The sequence below is a fragment of the Narcine bancroftii genome, chromosome 8 (assembly GCF_036971445.1).
Source record: "Narcine bancroftii isolate sNarBan1 chromosome 8, sNarBan1.hap1, whole genome shotgun sequence".
In the NCBI taxonomy this organism is placed as follows: domain Eukaryota; kingdom Metazoa; phylum Chordata; class Chondrichthyes; order Torpediniformes; family Narcinidae; genus Narcine; species Narcine bancroftii.
In genome coordinates, this window is record NC_091476.1 from 140,845,522 (window position 1) to 140,863,325 (window position 17,804).

At 39.6% G+C, this 17,804-nt stretch overlaps 3 protein-coding genes across 5 annotated transcripts in view; 2 read left to right on the forward strand and 1 right to left on the reverse strand.

Moving 5' to 3' along the window:
• eif3i (eukaryotic translation initiation factor 3, subunit I) overlaps positions 1 to 480 on the reverse strand; it is a 30,436-nt gene extending 29,956 nt beyond the window's left edge. Inside the window, exon 1 of the mRNA XM_069895076.1 lies at positions 264 to 480. Within this exon, the coding sequence (XP_069751177.1) occupies positions 264 to 383 (120 nt within the window). The 5' untranslated portion in view covers positions 384 to 480. The remainder of the gene's footprint in view (positions 1 to 263) is intronic.
• tmem234 (transmembrane protein 234) lies at positions 353 to 11,040 on the forward strand. The gene is made up of 5 exons (XM_069895077.1): positions 353 to 394; positions 4,034 to 4,185; positions 5,370 to 5,436; positions 7,519 to 7,611; positions 8,608 to 11,040. Exons 1-5 carry the CDS (start codon positions 382 to 384, stop codon positions 8,682 to 8,684), a joined length of 402 nt encoding a protein of 133 aa, XP_069751178.1. The 5' UTR covers positions 353 to 381; the 3' UTR covers positions 8,685 to 11,040.
• Positions 11,041 to 12,638: 1,598 nt separating this feature from the next.
• LOC138741273 (axoneme-associated protein mst101(2)-like) overlaps positions 12,639 to 17,804 on the forward strand; it is a 31,304-nt gene continuing 26,138 nt past the window's right edge. The window contains exons 1-3 of one of the 3 annotated variants that reach the window (XM_069895080.1): positions 12,639 to 12,791; positions 15,012 to 15,061; positions 16,068 to 16,230. In XM_069895080.1, the coding sequence (XP_069751181.1) occupies positions 16,081 to 16,230 (150 nt within the window). In that variant the 5' untranslated portion in view covers positions 12,639 to 12,791; positions 15,012 to 15,061; positions 16,068 to 16,080. The remainder of the gene's footprint in view (positions 12,792 to 15,011; positions 15,062 to 16,067; positions 16,231 to 17,804) is intronic. The other 2 variants (XM_069895078.1, XM_069895079.1) reach the window with 2 other exon arrangements.

Here is a 17,804-nt window from a genome sequence, read left to right on the forward strand (position 1 = left end):
CCCACCCTCAAATGCCGTCCCAACCCGCCCACCCGCCCTCGCCCTCGCCATCGCCATCATACCGCCCCATCACATCCCCACCCCCACTCCGCCGCCCTCAATTCCCTATACACCGTCTTCCCCCCACAACCCCCACCTCGCAATCCCCCACGCACCGCCTCTCCCCCACATGCCTCCTCCACCCGACCCCATGCCGCCCCGTGTTCGCCTTCCACCCCACCATGACGCCCAGTCGCCACCACCCCATGCCGTCCCCTCCCCACCATGCTGCCGGTGCCACTGAACTGTTTCTTCTCCCTCTCTCCACCACAACGCCGCCACCGGAAAGACCGAGTCCTCTGGCGGAAGTGGTGCCGGGTGAGAGGTCGAGGCGCCGATCCCATGGCGACTGCGTGTGAGTTGGTGTCCGTGGCTTTTCCCCGACGGATGGCGTCCGGTAACCCGGGGTGGGAGGTGACCCGGACCCCCGGACCCCCGGACCCCCGGATCCCCGGACCCCCGGATCCCCGGACCCCCGGATCCCCGGACCCCCGGACCCCCGGATCCCCGGACCCCCGGATCCCCGGACCCCCGGACCCCCGGACCCCCGGATCCCCGGACCCCCGGACCCCCGGATCCCCGGACCCCCGGATCCCCGGACCCCCGGACCCCCGGACCCCCGGATCCCCGGATCCCCGGACCCCCGGATCCCCGGACCCCCGGACCCCCGGATCCCCGGACCCCCGGATCCCCGGACCCCCGGATCCCCGGACCCCCGGATCGTTGACTGGCCATTTTGCCCCGGGCGCTGCCTGCTCACTGTCCTTGCGCACCTGCATTTTATCCTCTCCGGCCACATCCCCACGCTCACACAGTGAGGGCACCTGGCAGCAATGAATCCACCCATCCGTTCGGCTTGAGGATGAGGGAGGAATTTGGAGCACATCGTCACGGGGAGAGCGTGCAAACTCCACACAGACAGCACTTGAGGTCAGGATCCACTCCCGGTCTCTGGAGCTGGGAGGCAGCAATTCTCTCTACTGTGCCACTGTATTACCCACTGATGGGGGCAGAATTCTGCTGAGTATCTCCTTTTACAGGAATTTTTAAACAAATGAACACCTATTTTGAATTTGTGGGCTGAAATTTCCTCTTGCAGAGAAAGTTCTCAGTATCCATCCTGCCTTCCTCAAAATCCTATGTTACAGTAATATATGCTCCAGATCTTCAAAACTCCACATTTTTTTTATTGCAGGGAATCAACTGAGTGAACCTCCTCTGAATTACATCCAGAGGAGTCTATCCCTCTTTAAATAGGACCAAAACTGCGCAGTATTCTAGGCGTGAGCTCACCAACATTGTAATAGAATTTTCTTCTTTTCCTCCATAGCTTTTGAATAAAGGCCAAGTAAGAGTTGACTTACCAGTGATATTCATATCCCACAAAGGAATAAAGTTTATTTATGGAGCTTCGGTTACTTGGGAAAGCAGGAAATTGGCATGGAATACAAACTTATTCAAGTTCATGGAGCTGTATTTTTGGAGAATTTATTTTTTAACTGTTTATTCCTTTTTGTTATTTTATAATTCCATGAGAATTATTTGATATTTACCGAAAAAATTGTACGTAATTTGGTGATAACTGCAGTAAAATCACGTGAGAGCAATGTGGAGGATACAAATATGTACATGAAGACTGTGTGATGAGGAATGTTGCACTTGTGACAGCAAAACAGGGCAAGAGGTAGAGACCCCAGCTGTAGCATGTTACAGAGGCAGCATGTTGGGGTGGACAGCATTTTAGAAATACTGTACTATACTAGCATTTGGATAAATATAGGTTAATAACTTAAGGTCACCTTGAATTTCTTAAAGTTAAGTTTGACAAATTCAATAAATCTACTTGATATCCTTGAAGTAGAGGAGAGAGTGGATGGTTCTTGTGTACATGGATTTTCAAAAAAGGTGCTGGATAAATCATCACCTGGACATAATTTCAAGGTTGAACTCCATAGAAGTAAAAGGAGAGCATCAACAATAACATCAGATTGTCTTGGTGTTAGAAAACAGGTAGTTGTGCTGAGTTATTTTTACATCATTATTTGGATCTGTCCACTTTAACAGTAATCTTAGACTGGGTCTACAAGACATCTTGCCAATATTATAGGTGAAATGAAACTGGAAAAAGATGGGCAATTTAGAAAACAGAAACAAAACTGGCCTACGTGGTGAAAGGGGCAGACACCTTGATATTGAAATGTAACCAAAGAAATGAAATAGTGTTGTTTTGAAAGGAAGGGTGAATTGTTGCAATTTTAAAGAGAGTGAGGGTCAGAGAATTAGACACAAATCCTTGGCAAGATAGATAGGAAAACAGTTTTAAAAGACATGGGTCACTGACTTTACTGTATAAACAGGTAGAAAATGAAAATAATACTGTTTTTTAACATCTTTATATGATGCTGGCCAGGCACCAGTTAAAATGTTATGCTCATCTTTGGATGCTGCTTATTATGAAGGATGGCAGACTTCATAGAAGATGCAGAAGAGTTAAAGAAAATGGGATACCTAGGGAGATAGAGAAATTATGATTGTTTTTCTTGGAGCAGAGTTTAATATGAGATCAGACAGTAATATCAATAGAAAATGATGTTTCCAATGGAAGAAAGTCAGTAACCAAAGTACAAGATAAGGTGGTTGGCAAAAGAACTCTCCAAGTGGAGCAAACACTTTTAATGTGGCACATTATGATTTTGAACTACATTTCTTGAAAGGGCAATGAAATGAGAATAATTTGTAACTTTCAGAAGGTACCTAATTAGCTGAAAAAAGTAAGTTCACATTTATAAGGAAGAACTAGTGTCCTGTTTCTAATTAGAAAACTCTTTCATATCTGCAGCACAGGCCATAATGGGCTGATATCTTTTTTTAATGATGTGTTATTGTATCATCTTAAGCACGAATGCCTATAGTAAGGATGTTCTCATCTCTGTATTTTTTTTAATTACTCACTGATTATGAGACTAGAATAATATGTCTCGTCAGACTTTATTTCCCTCTACAATTCCTCAAGCTATCTACCTCTGAGGTGATAAGGTTATTCTTCAGTGAATTTAATAGCTTATCCATCTTCAGTGAATTTGATAGCTTATCCATTGGATGACTTAAATTTTATTTTATTGCATCCTATTCCTAAAACCCTATGAGTTCTTGAATTTGTGAATGTTGGGCATTTTCCCTCATTGAGATCAAGGTGGAAACCAGGTGGAAGTTCATATAATAACTTACAGGGAAACGAGTAGGGAAAATCGATTGGTGGGATTACTCTGAGCTAGTTTATTCTCAATAGCCATATGGATCCTATGATGTGATATGAATGATATTTGAAAATAATGAAATATGTTCAAAAACATTTTTTGACCAGAATTTAAGCTAGGGTTGAAGGCAAATACTTCATATATGCCTTTAAAAGAGTAATTTTTGAAAATCTTTAGTAGGTCAGGCTGTATCTGAGGAGGGACAGACAGACTTGTGTTTCAGGTTGACGATCTCTCAGATTTTGAATGGTGATTACTATTTTGGATAAAGTCAGTGTTAGAGCCCCAGCGACCCAGGTTTGAATCCGGTTTTACATTCTTTCCGTGTCTGCGTGGGTTTCTCTGGGTGCTACAGTTTCCTCCCACCGTTCCAAACATACTGGGGTTGTAGGTTGATTGGAGTATTTGGGTGGCTTAGGCCCATGGGCTGGAAGGGCCTGTTACTGCACAGTATATCTAAATTTAAAGATTTAATATATTTTTTTAATTAAAAAGTAAGCAATGACTTGTTTTGTATCCTTAAGTGGAAGTTTTGAAAATTGTTATATTTGATCTGAAGATGCATTTCTTGTAACTTTAACTTGTTTGTGTCTTGCACCAGTTTGTAGCATTGATACAGGTTACATAGTTTGAAATCATTATACAGTATTCCTTATCTTTGTGCCTTTTTCAAAGCAGACGTATTCAGAGGACATTGGTCAGATGGTACTGAGAACCTCTTGTGCTTTCTATTTCAGTTGAAGCCTGTTGCCTTCTCCTCGTGTCATTGCTGTGGGGTGTAACCAACCCTTTCCTGAAAAAAGGCACGGAGGGGATAGAGAGGGTCAAGGCTGGAAACGTTGTTACTCAGCTGTTTGCGGAGATGAAATTTTTAATATTTAATTATAAGGTAATGAAATAACTTTAAAATTCAACATTGTGGGCTATCTTTAAAAGATGAGCAATTCTATGTGGAAAAACTAACCTTTTTTTTATAATTTATGCTATCTATCTAAGTTAGAAAAAAAAAATTATATGCTGCACATTGGGGAAATTTTAAAATATACTCTCTGATCCCCCAAATCTCCAGCTCTGGCAGGTTTTACTATCAAAAGAAAAATGTCAAAATAGCACAATTATAATTGATATACTAGAAATGAGAATGTTAAGTACTCTTCCAACAGTAAGAAATAAAGTCCTGAATTGGAACACATCCTATTCTAACTCTCAAATGTATCTTAATTTACAATTAATTACTAATGAAATGGGATAATTTTGCTTTCTGCACATAGCCATTTTCCACCGAGCCACAATTATTCAAATAACCCCAGTTAATCTGTTCTTGGTGATTCTGAATGAAAGACCTTTTTTGGGGACAGTTAAAAGTGACCCCACAGATTTTATAACAGATTTCCTGCAATGCCCTCACTCCTTACAGCCTTCATCTCCACTACTTGCTGCTCAGAAAGCCACTGTTTGCTGATCTTCCCAAGCCCTTTCCCTGTTTTCATAACTCATTTCTCTTCTCAGTATTCCCATGTTCCACAACCTTCTGCCTCACTATGAGCCTTCCTTTCTATCCCAAGGCTTGGCTTCCCAACAGTACACATTGTGCAGCCATTCCAGACTTTAGAACTGCTGCACAATGACCATTGATCTACTGTTTGGCATCTTAAACTCCACTCTAGTCCTTCTTAAGACTTTTTCTGTGAAGTATTTAATCATAATGAGGGTTTTGCATGTAAAAATTCAGAGCCTGGAAAGAGAATTAACTTCAAAAATCCCTCATAATTAAAAAAAACCTTGCATTGCTATAACTCTGTGGCCCTGTTGGTGCTTTGGAGCATTATATAGCATACAATAATATAAACTTTGTCTCTTCATCAGCAACATTCATGGACACCCTCTGTAAAAATAAATACCTTTATGGAGCACAGAGCTTGACCTGTATTCCCACTTGCTCTACAAACATATAAATGTCAGTGTCAATTATCTGCATTAGTCTTTTTCGATAGGAGGGAAATGTTATTTGTGTTGGAAGGAAAGCTGAGGAACAACATACAATTTGCTAACTCTTATCCACCTGTTTTCCAGTATTTGATACCTTTTCTTCTAAACCAAACCGGGTCACTCCTCTACTATTTCACCTTGGCATCTACAGGTAGATATGTTTATTTATCCACACACGTTATATGTCAGTTATGATTATTTGAGGGCATTATTTTCTTAGCATGAGTAAAGTTGTCATATCAAACATATGACTTAATTCTTCTATTGGAAGTTATATTGCTTATTCCTTATTTAATTTATTGGAAAATAAATTGCATACGTTCCACCAAATTTCCAAACAAATTCATTTGGCAATGGTGCTCTGCTCCTCTGTTAGATCTGAGGGAAGAATCAATAGAGATGCAAACCGGAGACAGATTAAGGTGAAACAAGATTCAAGCAATTAGTGGTAGTGTGCAGCTGTGTGTTCAAAACAAAACTGGAAGGCTATCAGCATACTTCAGAATGGAGTAAAGCAGCATCTGTGAGGGGAGTGGAGGAGGTTTCAGGGATCGTTGGTGTTTCGGGTCAAAACCCCACACCAGGACTCACCTCGAATTGTTGACAATTATTTCCCACCCCATGGGTGCTGGTGAGTTCCTCCAGTCGATTAGTTTTTGCTCCAGATTCCCACATCTGCAGTCTTTGTCTCCTCCCGAGATCAGTTGACCTTGTGGTTTACCACAGATCTGGTGGTGGCAACTTCTGTATTGTCCATGGAAATATATTCTCCCAGTCTTACCTACTCCCACATCCACATTTGCTTGTCTCTATTTTGCTTTCTATGTACGATCCTTTTCCCACATTCCCATATTTATGTGTTGATGGTCAGCTGGACATTGTGCCAACATGAAGAACTGGATTACAGAATTAGTGAAGATAGAATTAGCAACCTGAATTTGGCACATGTAGATCTCAATGACTATTAAATTAGGCGACAGCTCACACCTCCAGATAGGTAATGCTAAAACTGTTCTGACGAGCATTGTGTGACGAGAATGCAAAATTGCGGTTACGGTCCCCACCATTTTTAATAAAGTTAGCCAGGTGAACGATACTTAACTGCTGTTTGAACCCAGAGTACTTACTTGGTTAATTACCTGCTGTTTGAACCTGGAGAACCCAGAGTTCTGAGTTAAGGTTGTTTATTCAAGTATTGTCAGGAAGGCAAGATGAGCCTATCATCAGATCAGCCATGATCATTTTGAATGGCAGAGCAGGCTTGACAGGTCGGATGGCCGACTCCTGCATCTATTTCTTATGTTCTGGGTAAATGGACAGTAACAAGGAAATGTAACATTTAATTTCTTTCTTTTAAAATCTTTTTATTAGTTTTTGAGAAAATAATATCAAATACATAGATGTATAAGATATAAAGTTCAGGTAAAAGTAAATTGAAATTACAGATAGTAAACAATATACATATGATCCATGTTGTCGATAAAAAAAAATCCTGTAACTAAAGTAATTCCTAACCCGATTTCAATCAAAGCCAGGCATCAACTACTAATTTCAAAAAAATGAAGAAAAAGAAAAAAAAATATTTTTTATAAAAATCAATAATAATTTATCTATACATTTTGAAAATAACTGAAAAAAAAAGAACCCCAAATAGAAAAAAAAAGCTCATTTTAGTAGTTGAGCACCTAATTTTCACAAGACAAAAGGATGCCATCAAATCTGGTAACCAGTGTGTATGTGTGGGAGGGACATTATCTTTCCTCTGCAGCAAATGAGCCTCTTAGCAACCAGGGAAGCAAAAGCAACTACGTGAGATTGAGATGGAGTCAAAATTAAGTCCATTGGTCCACTCATTCCAAAAATAGCAATAAAAGGGCTCAGAGAGAGATTTATATCAAGAATTAAAGATGGTAAACTAAATAGCTCTTTCCAGTAGTTATAAAGGGAGGGACATAGCCAGAACATATGATATAAAGTACCTTCCTGAGTTGTACACTTATTACATTTAGAGGATATATTGGGGTAAAATTTAGTTAATTGAACTTTGGAGTAGTGGCCCCTATGGACTACTTTAAATTGTAATAAGGAATGTCTAGTACAGAGAAAGGATGAATGTACATATTTAACATTTAATTTAAAATAATTTCATTTCAATTCACTTTTGTACAGTGCTATCGAGTGATGATGGTGGAAATGTGAGATGTAATTCATAAATAAAAATCCCTTTCTGCAGATTTGTCCTTGGCTGTGCTATTGTCAAATTCTCTTACATTTTTGTTCACTCTACTAACTGGAAAGTTGCTGGGGGAGGATATTGGTGGGAAACGTAAGTAGAATGCACAGTACACACTATTACATAGTACACTATTACCCAACACTAAAGTCATATGGTTTTGCTCAGGAGGCTCACATTAGGCAATGTTTATGCTCAACAAGGATCTCTTCACCTTCATTTATTTAATTCCATAAATGTATTCCTCATTTCCCGTTGTTTTTTTTAAATTTGGAGATATAGCACGATAACAGGCCTTTCCGGCCTACAAGCCCATGCCGCCTAAATATACCAATTAAACTACAAATGCTGTATGTTTCTGTCGTGTTAATTTTGTTTCTGAACTGTTGTGTTAATATGATTCATATTTCATCTTTGAGTAAAGAGGGTTTTCTGAATTCTATATTGAATTTATTTATGATCCCCAGTTCTGCTATCTTGCCAATTGAAAAAACCCTTTCATAATATTAATAAATTCTTTCAGTGTACCTCTCACATCTCTTGTTGAAAGAAAAGATCTCCAGTCTGAATAATCTTTCCTGACAGTTCTGACATCTTCCGAATAAATAGACTTTGCCCTCTCTATATCTCATTCACAGCATTAAGAGAGAAACTTCCAATATTCTTTCTCACTGTGGTCCAGCTAAGGTTCAAAATAACTTCTATGCCATGCATTATTTCCTTCCTGCTACATTTGCTTCCTTTTTATGGCCTAACTAATAGGCAGCAATATTTTTACTTGTAAAAACACAATGTTAGAGAAATTCAGCAGGTCAAACAGTGTCTTTTATGTAGCAAAGATACCTAACTAATGTTTCGTACCTGAGCCTTTCATCAAGTTATGAGTAAAATGTAGGCCTGCGCCTGCCTACACAGTCCTCATACCTTTGATGAAAGGCTCAAGCCCAAAATATTAGTTTATGCACCTTTATCTTTGCGACATAAAGCATGCTGCTTGATCTGCTGAGTGTTTCCGGCATTGTGTTTTTACTTCAACTATGGTGTCTGCAGACTCTCATATTTTACTACCATTTTTACCTCTTTCCTCAGAGGCGATGGCAGGAATACTGCTGACTCTTCTGGGCATTACTTTGTGTGCTGCGAGCAACATCAGCATGGAACCTTGATGGCATGGAGCTTGATCTGTCACAATCAGGAACTGATGGTCTTCAATCTTTTGGTGAATTTGATCATCTCAGGAAATGAGGAAGAGAGTGCAGACTGGCAAACCAGCAAATGAACATCAAGAAGTAGATTCCAAAGAACTGACATGGGAGGAGTTATCCACAGGAACCATGAGGAATACAATAAATATTCGGTTTTGTATGATACGATACAACTGGCCACATAGACCTCAGAAGTTAAAAGAGTGGAATCCAACAATATCGGACAGCTGCTTCTGCTGTAAACAAGAGACTGGAACAACATTACACGCAGTTTGGACATTAATATTAAATAGAATCACAAAAAATAACACACCAAAAGATCCAGAAATCTTTCTGTTAAATAACAAAAGACAAAAAAATTAGGCCTAAAATTAGACAGGGCTCAAAAAAGATTCATTTTGATTGTGCTGGCAGCAGTGAAATGTATAATGACGAGTTGGAAAATGGAGGCAAGCTTAAAAATACAGCAATGGTATATAGAAATTCAAAAATGTGTTCCATTAGAAAAAAAATTACCATCTAAAAGACAAATATACTTTATTTGAACAAATTTGGGAACCATACATCGAATATGTTAGAAACTGCCAATTTTGGATCTCCATCTCTCAAAGTGATATGATACAAGTACGATAAGACTTAAATATGGATGACACGACATTTTAATTTCTTTTATGTGTGCTTTTATTGTTTGTTTATGTTTTTGATTCTTATTTTAAGTTAAAGGAGTGGGGAGGGTGGGAGGAAGGAAAAGAAAATGCCACTATGTATATTTTAATGATGAAAACTTGTATATATTGTTATTGATATGGTTCACGGTGCAATAAACAAAAAAATTACAAAAAAACGATTCCAACATGTAGCTGATTGTAAAGGTGCAGCTGTTGTGAAAGGATAAAGATGTCTGACAAAATCTGTGCTGATTGTATTCAGTAAAATTATAATGCTGGAGAAATTCAGCAGGTAAAACAATGTACTTCAGATAGGAAAGATAAAGACACAATCAATTTTTTGGGCTTGAGCCCTTCATCAAGGAATGAACAAAATGAAGCCAGGTGCCCAAACAAATTGGTGGAGGGGTGGAGGAGCATAGGCCCCAGGAAGGAGGTAATAGGTGGATAAGGGAGGGAGTGCACACCACAAACGGGGACAGGGGGTAGCTCTGTGAATAGAGAGGGAACGGGGTGGAGAGCTGGAGGAAAGGAGACCGATAGGGAAGAGAAGGAGAACGGGGAGTGGTCTAGCAAAAACTGGAGAAGTCGATGTTCATGTCATCCCATTGAAGAGTTCCCAGACGGAAAATTAGGTGTTGCTTCTCCAATTTACGGGTGGCCTTGGTTTGATAGTACATGAGGCCATGGGCAGACATGTTGGTGTGGGAGTGGGGCGGGAATTGAAAAGTAGGCCACAAGAAGTAAAGTGACCTCCCAGTCTGCGTTTAGTTTCTCCAATGTAGAGAACCCAAATGTCTTCTCCCAGCAAAGCTATCCCATCAGTCCCATACTCCTCTCCTGTGGACTTCCAACGGATTCTCTCTCACACAGACCCAACAAATCTCTTGATCATTTGTCTCTCACCTACACATTTTGTTCATACCTTGATGAAGGGCTCAAGCCTGAAATGATGGTTATGTATCTTTATCTTTGCTACATAAAGTACACTGCTTGACCTGCTGAATTTCTCCAGTATTGGGTTCTTTACTTCAGCCACAGTGTCTACAGATTTTCGTGTTTTACTTCTAATTGAATTCAGTATAACTAGAATAATCAGTCTGTAATAAGGTGCTCGTGCCACTAGGTGGTATTAATGCCTTTGTAAAGCACAGCAAAAATGTTTGGACTCCATAAATCAATTAACACTATATAATTTTTGAGAGATTTCTAAAATGTCCCCAAATTGCATTTTGATTGAGATCACTGTGGCTGTTATTGCAGAAAATCATGCACAAAATTCTCTACTGAGCATTCTGATATATGGGACACAATTATGAAACACGGAAGACTGTAGCTATTATAATTGTGATTAAAACACACAGAAATGCTCGAGGAATTTAGCCCTTCTTTGGATCAGGCCGAGACCGCCTGAGTTCCTCCAGCATTTCTGGGTGTTTTTATTTTGTGAACTAATTTCCTGCTCTATTAATGTAAAGAACTTGTGGGTCTGTCTAGGTGTAAATAATGGAACCCTCATGACAATGGGGAATGAGCATTATACTCTCGTCATGTTGAATAATATTTATCATCGTACCACGTACAATGTTTGACAAGGAAGGGTGTTACTTTGGAATTTTTTAATTAAAGGCCATTTTTATTTATTTCAATATATTTTGTGACTTGATTTTCCTAATCTATGCAAATGCAGAGTTTACATGTGAACAGTTTCTTTTTGCAAATAGAACGATGACTGAAAATTGATAAGCAGTAGATTGAGTTGGATATTGGGTTGTTATTTTTCAAGATCAAGCTGATTAGGAAGGGAATCAAGGGTAACAAAGAAGGCAGGAGAATGGGATAGAAAATCAGCCATGATGCAATGGCAGGGAGGACTTGATGGGCTGAATGGCTCAATTCCTTCTTCTGGTATGAGCAGACAGTGCGGATTACAGGAACACATGGCAAGACTATAAGAAATAGATTCATTTGCAAAGTTGTTGCAGACCTTTACCAATTAAATTGTGACATACACATATAAATAAGGAAGTGGTTCAATTCATTATTAATTGTTCTGGTGTAGTATCTAAATCTCTTGGTCATTTAGTGATTGCTCCTTTTATTGAAGATTGGAAGTTTAGCCACAGTCTAATCTGGCAAATTTGGCTGGTATTGGAAAACTAAAGGAAAGAAATGCATTGCAACAAGAGGATTAGAAGGCAGTGGTAATATGGTCTGTTCACAGCACTTGGATCTAAGTAGATGGGGAACAGGAAAGGCTACTGAATGAATTTATTTCCAATCTCATCTGATAATGTGTTTTCTTAACCATCAGGTCCATGATATTGGAGTAGGTGATTTGAAATGTTTGCCAAAAATACTCAGGTAAAAGTCAAATTTTGTAGACCATTTTTTAAATAGGGACTGAAATTCACACTATAATCCAAATGATCTCTAAATGAATAAAGAGTAAAAACAATGAATTAAAGTAATAATAGAGTCTGAGCATCAAAACACACATCTACCACAGGGGAGAACAGGCCCACGGTAAGTATCGGTATCTGCATAGTTAGACGTGTCGGGCATTCTGATGGGCAAATGGCTGAGGCGAGGGTCCACATTGATCCCTCAGGCATTCCAATGGGCGAGTTGCTGGGGACAAGGCGTGAGTTCATGACTGAGACTTTGGGATCTTTGGCCTGAGGGTGGCCAGACTGAGGTGAGAGGCTAGGACTGACTTTTACACAAGATGTAGGGAAAAATCATTGGGCCAAAAATGGGGGATTGACATTTTCATTGGATTGACTTTTACAAAAGTATATGCGGTTCTTCTAAGAAACTAGCTACTCTTTCGACTTTGGACTTGATGTGGATGGACAGGGGTGTGATCTATGCTCCCTTTTCTGAAGTCTATGATCATCTTTGTCTTATTGACATCGAGAGGCATTGTCATCTTGGCACCATGCCACTCTCCTTTCAATCTCCTTCCTGCTTTTGGAACAAGTCCCACGACTCCATCTGGGCCAGTTGCATTCTGCATGTCTACTCAGTAACCAAGAAGGGCGAGCAAATGAATGGAAAATGGGCCAACTAGTATAGAACTAACTCTTAGGTTTAAATCTATTGTTATAGATTTTGTGGATCAATGAAACACAATATCAATAAGTCTGGTCTCAGTAAATAATAATGATTAAAGGTCAAAGTACTTGCTGTCTGTGACATCACAGACATCCAGTTAAGAATCTCTGTTACTAAGGTGATCACTGGGAATCAATTGGACTGGTCAATTTAGAATCTTTAATGCTCGTCAGAACATTTCTCATTGGTGCCCTGACTGTTTTCAAGTCTCTTAGGGTTTATCCAGCTCTGAGAACTTGTCATTTTTTTCACTTAATAATCCAGCATTTACATTGTGCACCAGGTAAGTTTATAAAGAAAGGTTAAATAGTAATATCAGAAAAACTTCTTTCTCCAGACTGTTTGGAGTGGAAACTTGCTGCCACAAGTAGGGTTGAGGAAATGAGGATTAATGCATGCAGGATGAAGCTGGATAAACCTGAGGGCAAAGAAATTGAGGAATATGGTGTGAGTGACAGAATGGAAGTGAGGAAGTCAGTGAGAAGTAAAACACAGAGGCAGGCGTGTGGAGCTGCATGTATTGTTTTGTACCAAATTCTTCATGTGGTGTCACACCCACTGTGGGAATGTACTGGCTGAAATGTGACCCAATTCCACACGGGACATCAAACAGCTCACCTCAGGCAGGCTCAATCGCATCCTCAGACACTTTATTGAGCAATATTTGACCCCAATCCACATATAAAATTTAACCTAGCCAAATGTGAAATTATTAATTTTGGTTGGAAGTAATAAACAACAACTCTAATAAAGGGGTGCTGGAATGGGAGGAGTGGAGCAGACTGACCCAAATTATAGAATGAGGAGAAGCAGTGAAATCTGCAACATGGATAAATGGTGTCCTTGGCTTAATTAGGATATATAAAAAGTACAAATTATGCTAATTTTATATAAAACATTGTTCAGGCCTTTAATGGAACATTATGGTAATTTTCTGTTTGATTTTATATGGTATCAAGGTCTTAGCTGAATTAGAAGCAGAAGTAGGCCATCTAACCCTACAGACTTTCACAGTTGTTCAGTTTACTCTTGTCTTGAATGCATCATCCATTGGAGTGAAACACGGAATTCCATAGTTGCTGTGATTGTAGTCAAAACCCAGAAATGCTGAGCCGATCTCGCAGTGTCCATAGGAGGTAAAGATATGTAATTGCCAATTTGGGCCTGTCAAGATATCAGGCCCAAAACATCAGTTCTTTACCTTCTATGGATGCTGCGAGACCAGCTGAGTTCCTCCAGCATTTTTTTCTTTTAACTGCGTGATCCATTTTCCTGCTCAGTCCCAAATCCCTTAATCCAAAATTTTGTTGATTTCAGCTTTGAATAAGCAGGACTGAAGTTCGTCAGTCCAGGGGTAGGGAATACCAAAAGGTAACAATTTCTCTTCACCTCAGCAATCAAAGTCTGGCTGCTTATTCTGATGTCATGTCCTCTAATTCTGGACAGCATTTGATCAACCAGTCCTCATCTTCATTGAACTGAAGACAGGGTTGAAAGAGTTTTTGTAAAAAAAAAATTGGTGTGGGGATGTTGAAGGGGAGATTAAGGAGACGAACATCTCTCTAGGGTCTAGATTTAAGTTTAATTGACAAATGATTCAAAGGTGTTAAGCAGAAACTTTATTCAACTAGTGATCTGGAATGTACTGTTCGAAGGAGTAGAATAAATTTCAAAAGCAAATGGGTAAATGCACAGTAACATTTACAAAAGTGTAGGGAAGGAAGTGAAGGTAGTGGGATTAATTGGATATTTTGTTCAATAAAATACCTCCCAAGCTATAAAGTGCTAACCCTATCAAACAAATGGCCAAAGAGCTAAGTTTTAAGGAGTGACTGAAAGGGTGGGTTTGAGGGGAGGGTGGGGGGTGAAGAATTTGGAAGAGATTTCCAGAACTTTCAGATGCAAGTATAGCCTCCAATTCAGGGATGATTTATAAGTCGGAATTCGAGAAATGAAAAAAAAAAACACTGGAAGGATTGTAGTGTTGGGAGATGACAGGAATAATGCAAGGCTGCAGGAATTTGAAAACACGGTTGGCACAGCAGCTAGCACAACACTATTACACTGCCAGTGATCCAGGTTTGAGTCTGGCGCTGTCTATAAGGAGTTTGTACAGTCTCCCTGCATCCGCATAAGTTTCCTCCGGGTGCTCCGATTTCCTCCCACCCTTATGTTAATTGGGGTTTTTGGGTGGCCCAGGTTTTTGGGTGGAAGGGCCTGTTACCATGCTGTATGACTAAATTTTTATTTTTAACATTAAGCTGGAGCCTGCAAATGCAACAAAGGCATGGGTGATGAGGGAAGGGAACGTGTTATGAGTTGGGAGATGTGGGCAGATAATTTAGAATAAGATGATGCTTATGGACTGAAGTAAAAGAAATGATGTGTGAAATAGGTCTGTAGAGAAGAAGAGTTAACCTTTTATGACTGTGACCTGGAAGCAGAACATTGTTAATTCTCTTTTGTTGCTGATGTTTCACAATATTTTCTGCTTCTATTTCAGGTTTACAGATAGAGGGAGCCAGGAGAGCACTACAGTAATCATGTGTAGAGGTATGCATGAGGATAAGGTGGGGGCAGCAATGGGTAAAGTAGCGCAGGGGGAAGGAACTATGTGTCGTTGTGGTGGACATAATGGTCTGGAAGCTGATCTGAGGGCTAATACCAAGGCTATAGTTTAGATCAGTGTCAGGCAGGTATTGGAAGTATCATCAAATGGAAATGGCCAACTAGTTGAACTGCACATTCTTGTGTGTGAGAATATTGCATTGGCTTTTTTTTAATATAAAACTCAAATTTTCTGGCAAAATAGTAAATATTTTTTTCCTATGAGAATGGGTGCAAATTGAGATAATTAGTAGTCTCATCTTGTAAATTGCATCACACTAGTTTTGTTGAAAATTTTTAAAAATTAATTTGCATCTGCTGAATTTATTAAGCATATGGATGCAGTGGTGTTGCACTTAAGCCTTCTGATGTCTCATCAGTTGGTCAGTGAGTATTGGCAGATTTCTAAATTACTCCAAATATCATAGCCACACTGCATGCCCTCTCTCAGTATCCTCTACATTCACAGTTCTGACCACTAAATAATGGCAAGGACACAATATTGACAGATTCTTCCCTACCATAAACCATTATTACCCCAATTATTACTGTTTAATTTGTGGAAAGGTTTTATTATGTATTTGATCTAACCTCCATTTCCCTCCTCTAGTGATACATAACCAAGAAGATATTAATGGGCCATCAGTTGTGTGTAGGCAATGGCATCCTGATAGAAGGGCCATTGATGTAGTGATGTGATATTAAATTAATTACTGGGAAATAAAATAAACCTATATTTTTAAATAAAGCTTGCATAATGCAGATGTATCTTTGATGTGACTTAGTAAATTAAAAAAGTATTAAATTATATAAAGTGTAATTGTTAACTGGTGAGGAAACACTTTCAAATTCCATTACATTTAAAGGGAACAAAAGTAACATTTCTAATGTGAATATAGAGTTGTTTACAGCCTGAGAATGTTATTGAACAAAATTTATTTCCTCTCGACAGACTTTTGAAAAGCATGTCTGATGTTTCTGTGGGCTCTGAGCCCCTACGTGAGCCAGTGGGATTAAGTGCAGGGACTGAAGTACTTCCCAAACATGGTGAAATCCCTTCAGTTCGTACAAAAGTGTGGAAAACGCAGGAGCAGAGTAAAACGTACACTCGTGAGGCAAGTGATGTAAATGCAGATTGGTGTAGTAAGATTGCAAGAAGTATTGTTGGACCTCTGTCTGATTTCTAGCTAATAAAACAAATTGCCAGCACAGCTTGAATCAATCAATTAATGTAAATAATTCACTGTTCCATCCAACTTCTGTTTTGAATCCCTGACATCACTTCCTTGCTATTTTTATTTCCATTTCTTATATCAGGATGCCTAATATAGAATAATTCTGGATATTCCTCATGGATGCAGGTAATAATATTTATAGAAATAGTCTTAGTGCAATGTCTCAGAATTTTCATGTCTCTTTCCGAAACTTATGGTCAGTGACTCCACTCAATTTGCACACAGGAGTGAAAATGCTGAGTGACCAAAGGAAATGCTCACACTAACCATATTCATGAAGCAAAATTAATTTATTTGTATAGATTAAATATTCATCCTGTAGATGTATTGATTGTGTGTTATGTCTGGTTGTGTGTCTGCATGTTTTGCATCAAGGACCAGAGAACACTGATTTGTTGGGTTGTACTTGTACAGTCACATGGCAATAAACTTGACTTAATGTGACTTGACAATTTTTGCCTAGTTTGACATGTTTTTAGTTTTGAGTTTGATCTTGAACTTATTGAGACAATTCTGGATTTGCATTCAACCAATATAATTGGGCAATGTTTTAAATTGTAACCTTTCTTTAAAAAAAAAGCTTTAGTAAGTATTTCAGCCACTCAGGTGCCATAGCAACCCTGTGGAAGGTGATGGTGGGATAGAATTGAGCGGGATTGCAGGCTCGAGCTCACGGAATGAAATCAGTGCCCCTCAATGCAACTGGCCCACCCTTGGTGGAGGCTTTGCAACTATTTCTAGTTCATCTTTATGACTGTTCTACCAATAATTCCCAATGCAGAGCAAGGATTGTTAGTGTGGAAATCTGCAGTTACTGCTGCTCACAACCAATGAGTCTGAGCCCAGACATAGGAGGTTCTATCCAGTTTCAATAATGATTCATTCTTTCCTGCTTGAACAGCATAATGGCAGTCAAGGCCAAGGTGCTGGTTATAGACTTCTGGAAGAGGAGTGGGGCTCACCCTTCTGTCCACACCATCAAATGGAGATTGTATGGCAGCTGTAAGAGTTTAGGGGTAAATGCCTCTAATTACCTGCCCTGACACAATTACTTGGGTATTGGCACAGTGGTCAGGAAAATGCATCAGCATCTCTACTTCCTCGGAAGCCTGATGAAATTTGCACGTCACCTGCACCCCTCAACAATTTCTGTAATACACCAAGAAAGTATTTTGTCTGAGAGCATCAATGCATGGGATGGGAACTGCTCCACCCAAGATCACAAGGAATAGCAGAGAGTTGGGAATGCTGCTCTGACCATCACACAAATCCCCTCCCCTCCATCAACTCCATCTACACATCGCTTTCTCAGAAAAGCATCCAACATATTAAAAGTTTCACCCACCTTGGTCACCCTCCTCCCTCCTCACATCAAGAGGTATATTTCTGATTACAAGATCACATACCATCTGATTTGAGAAGATGCTTTCATTCTCAGACTGTTGAAAGACCCT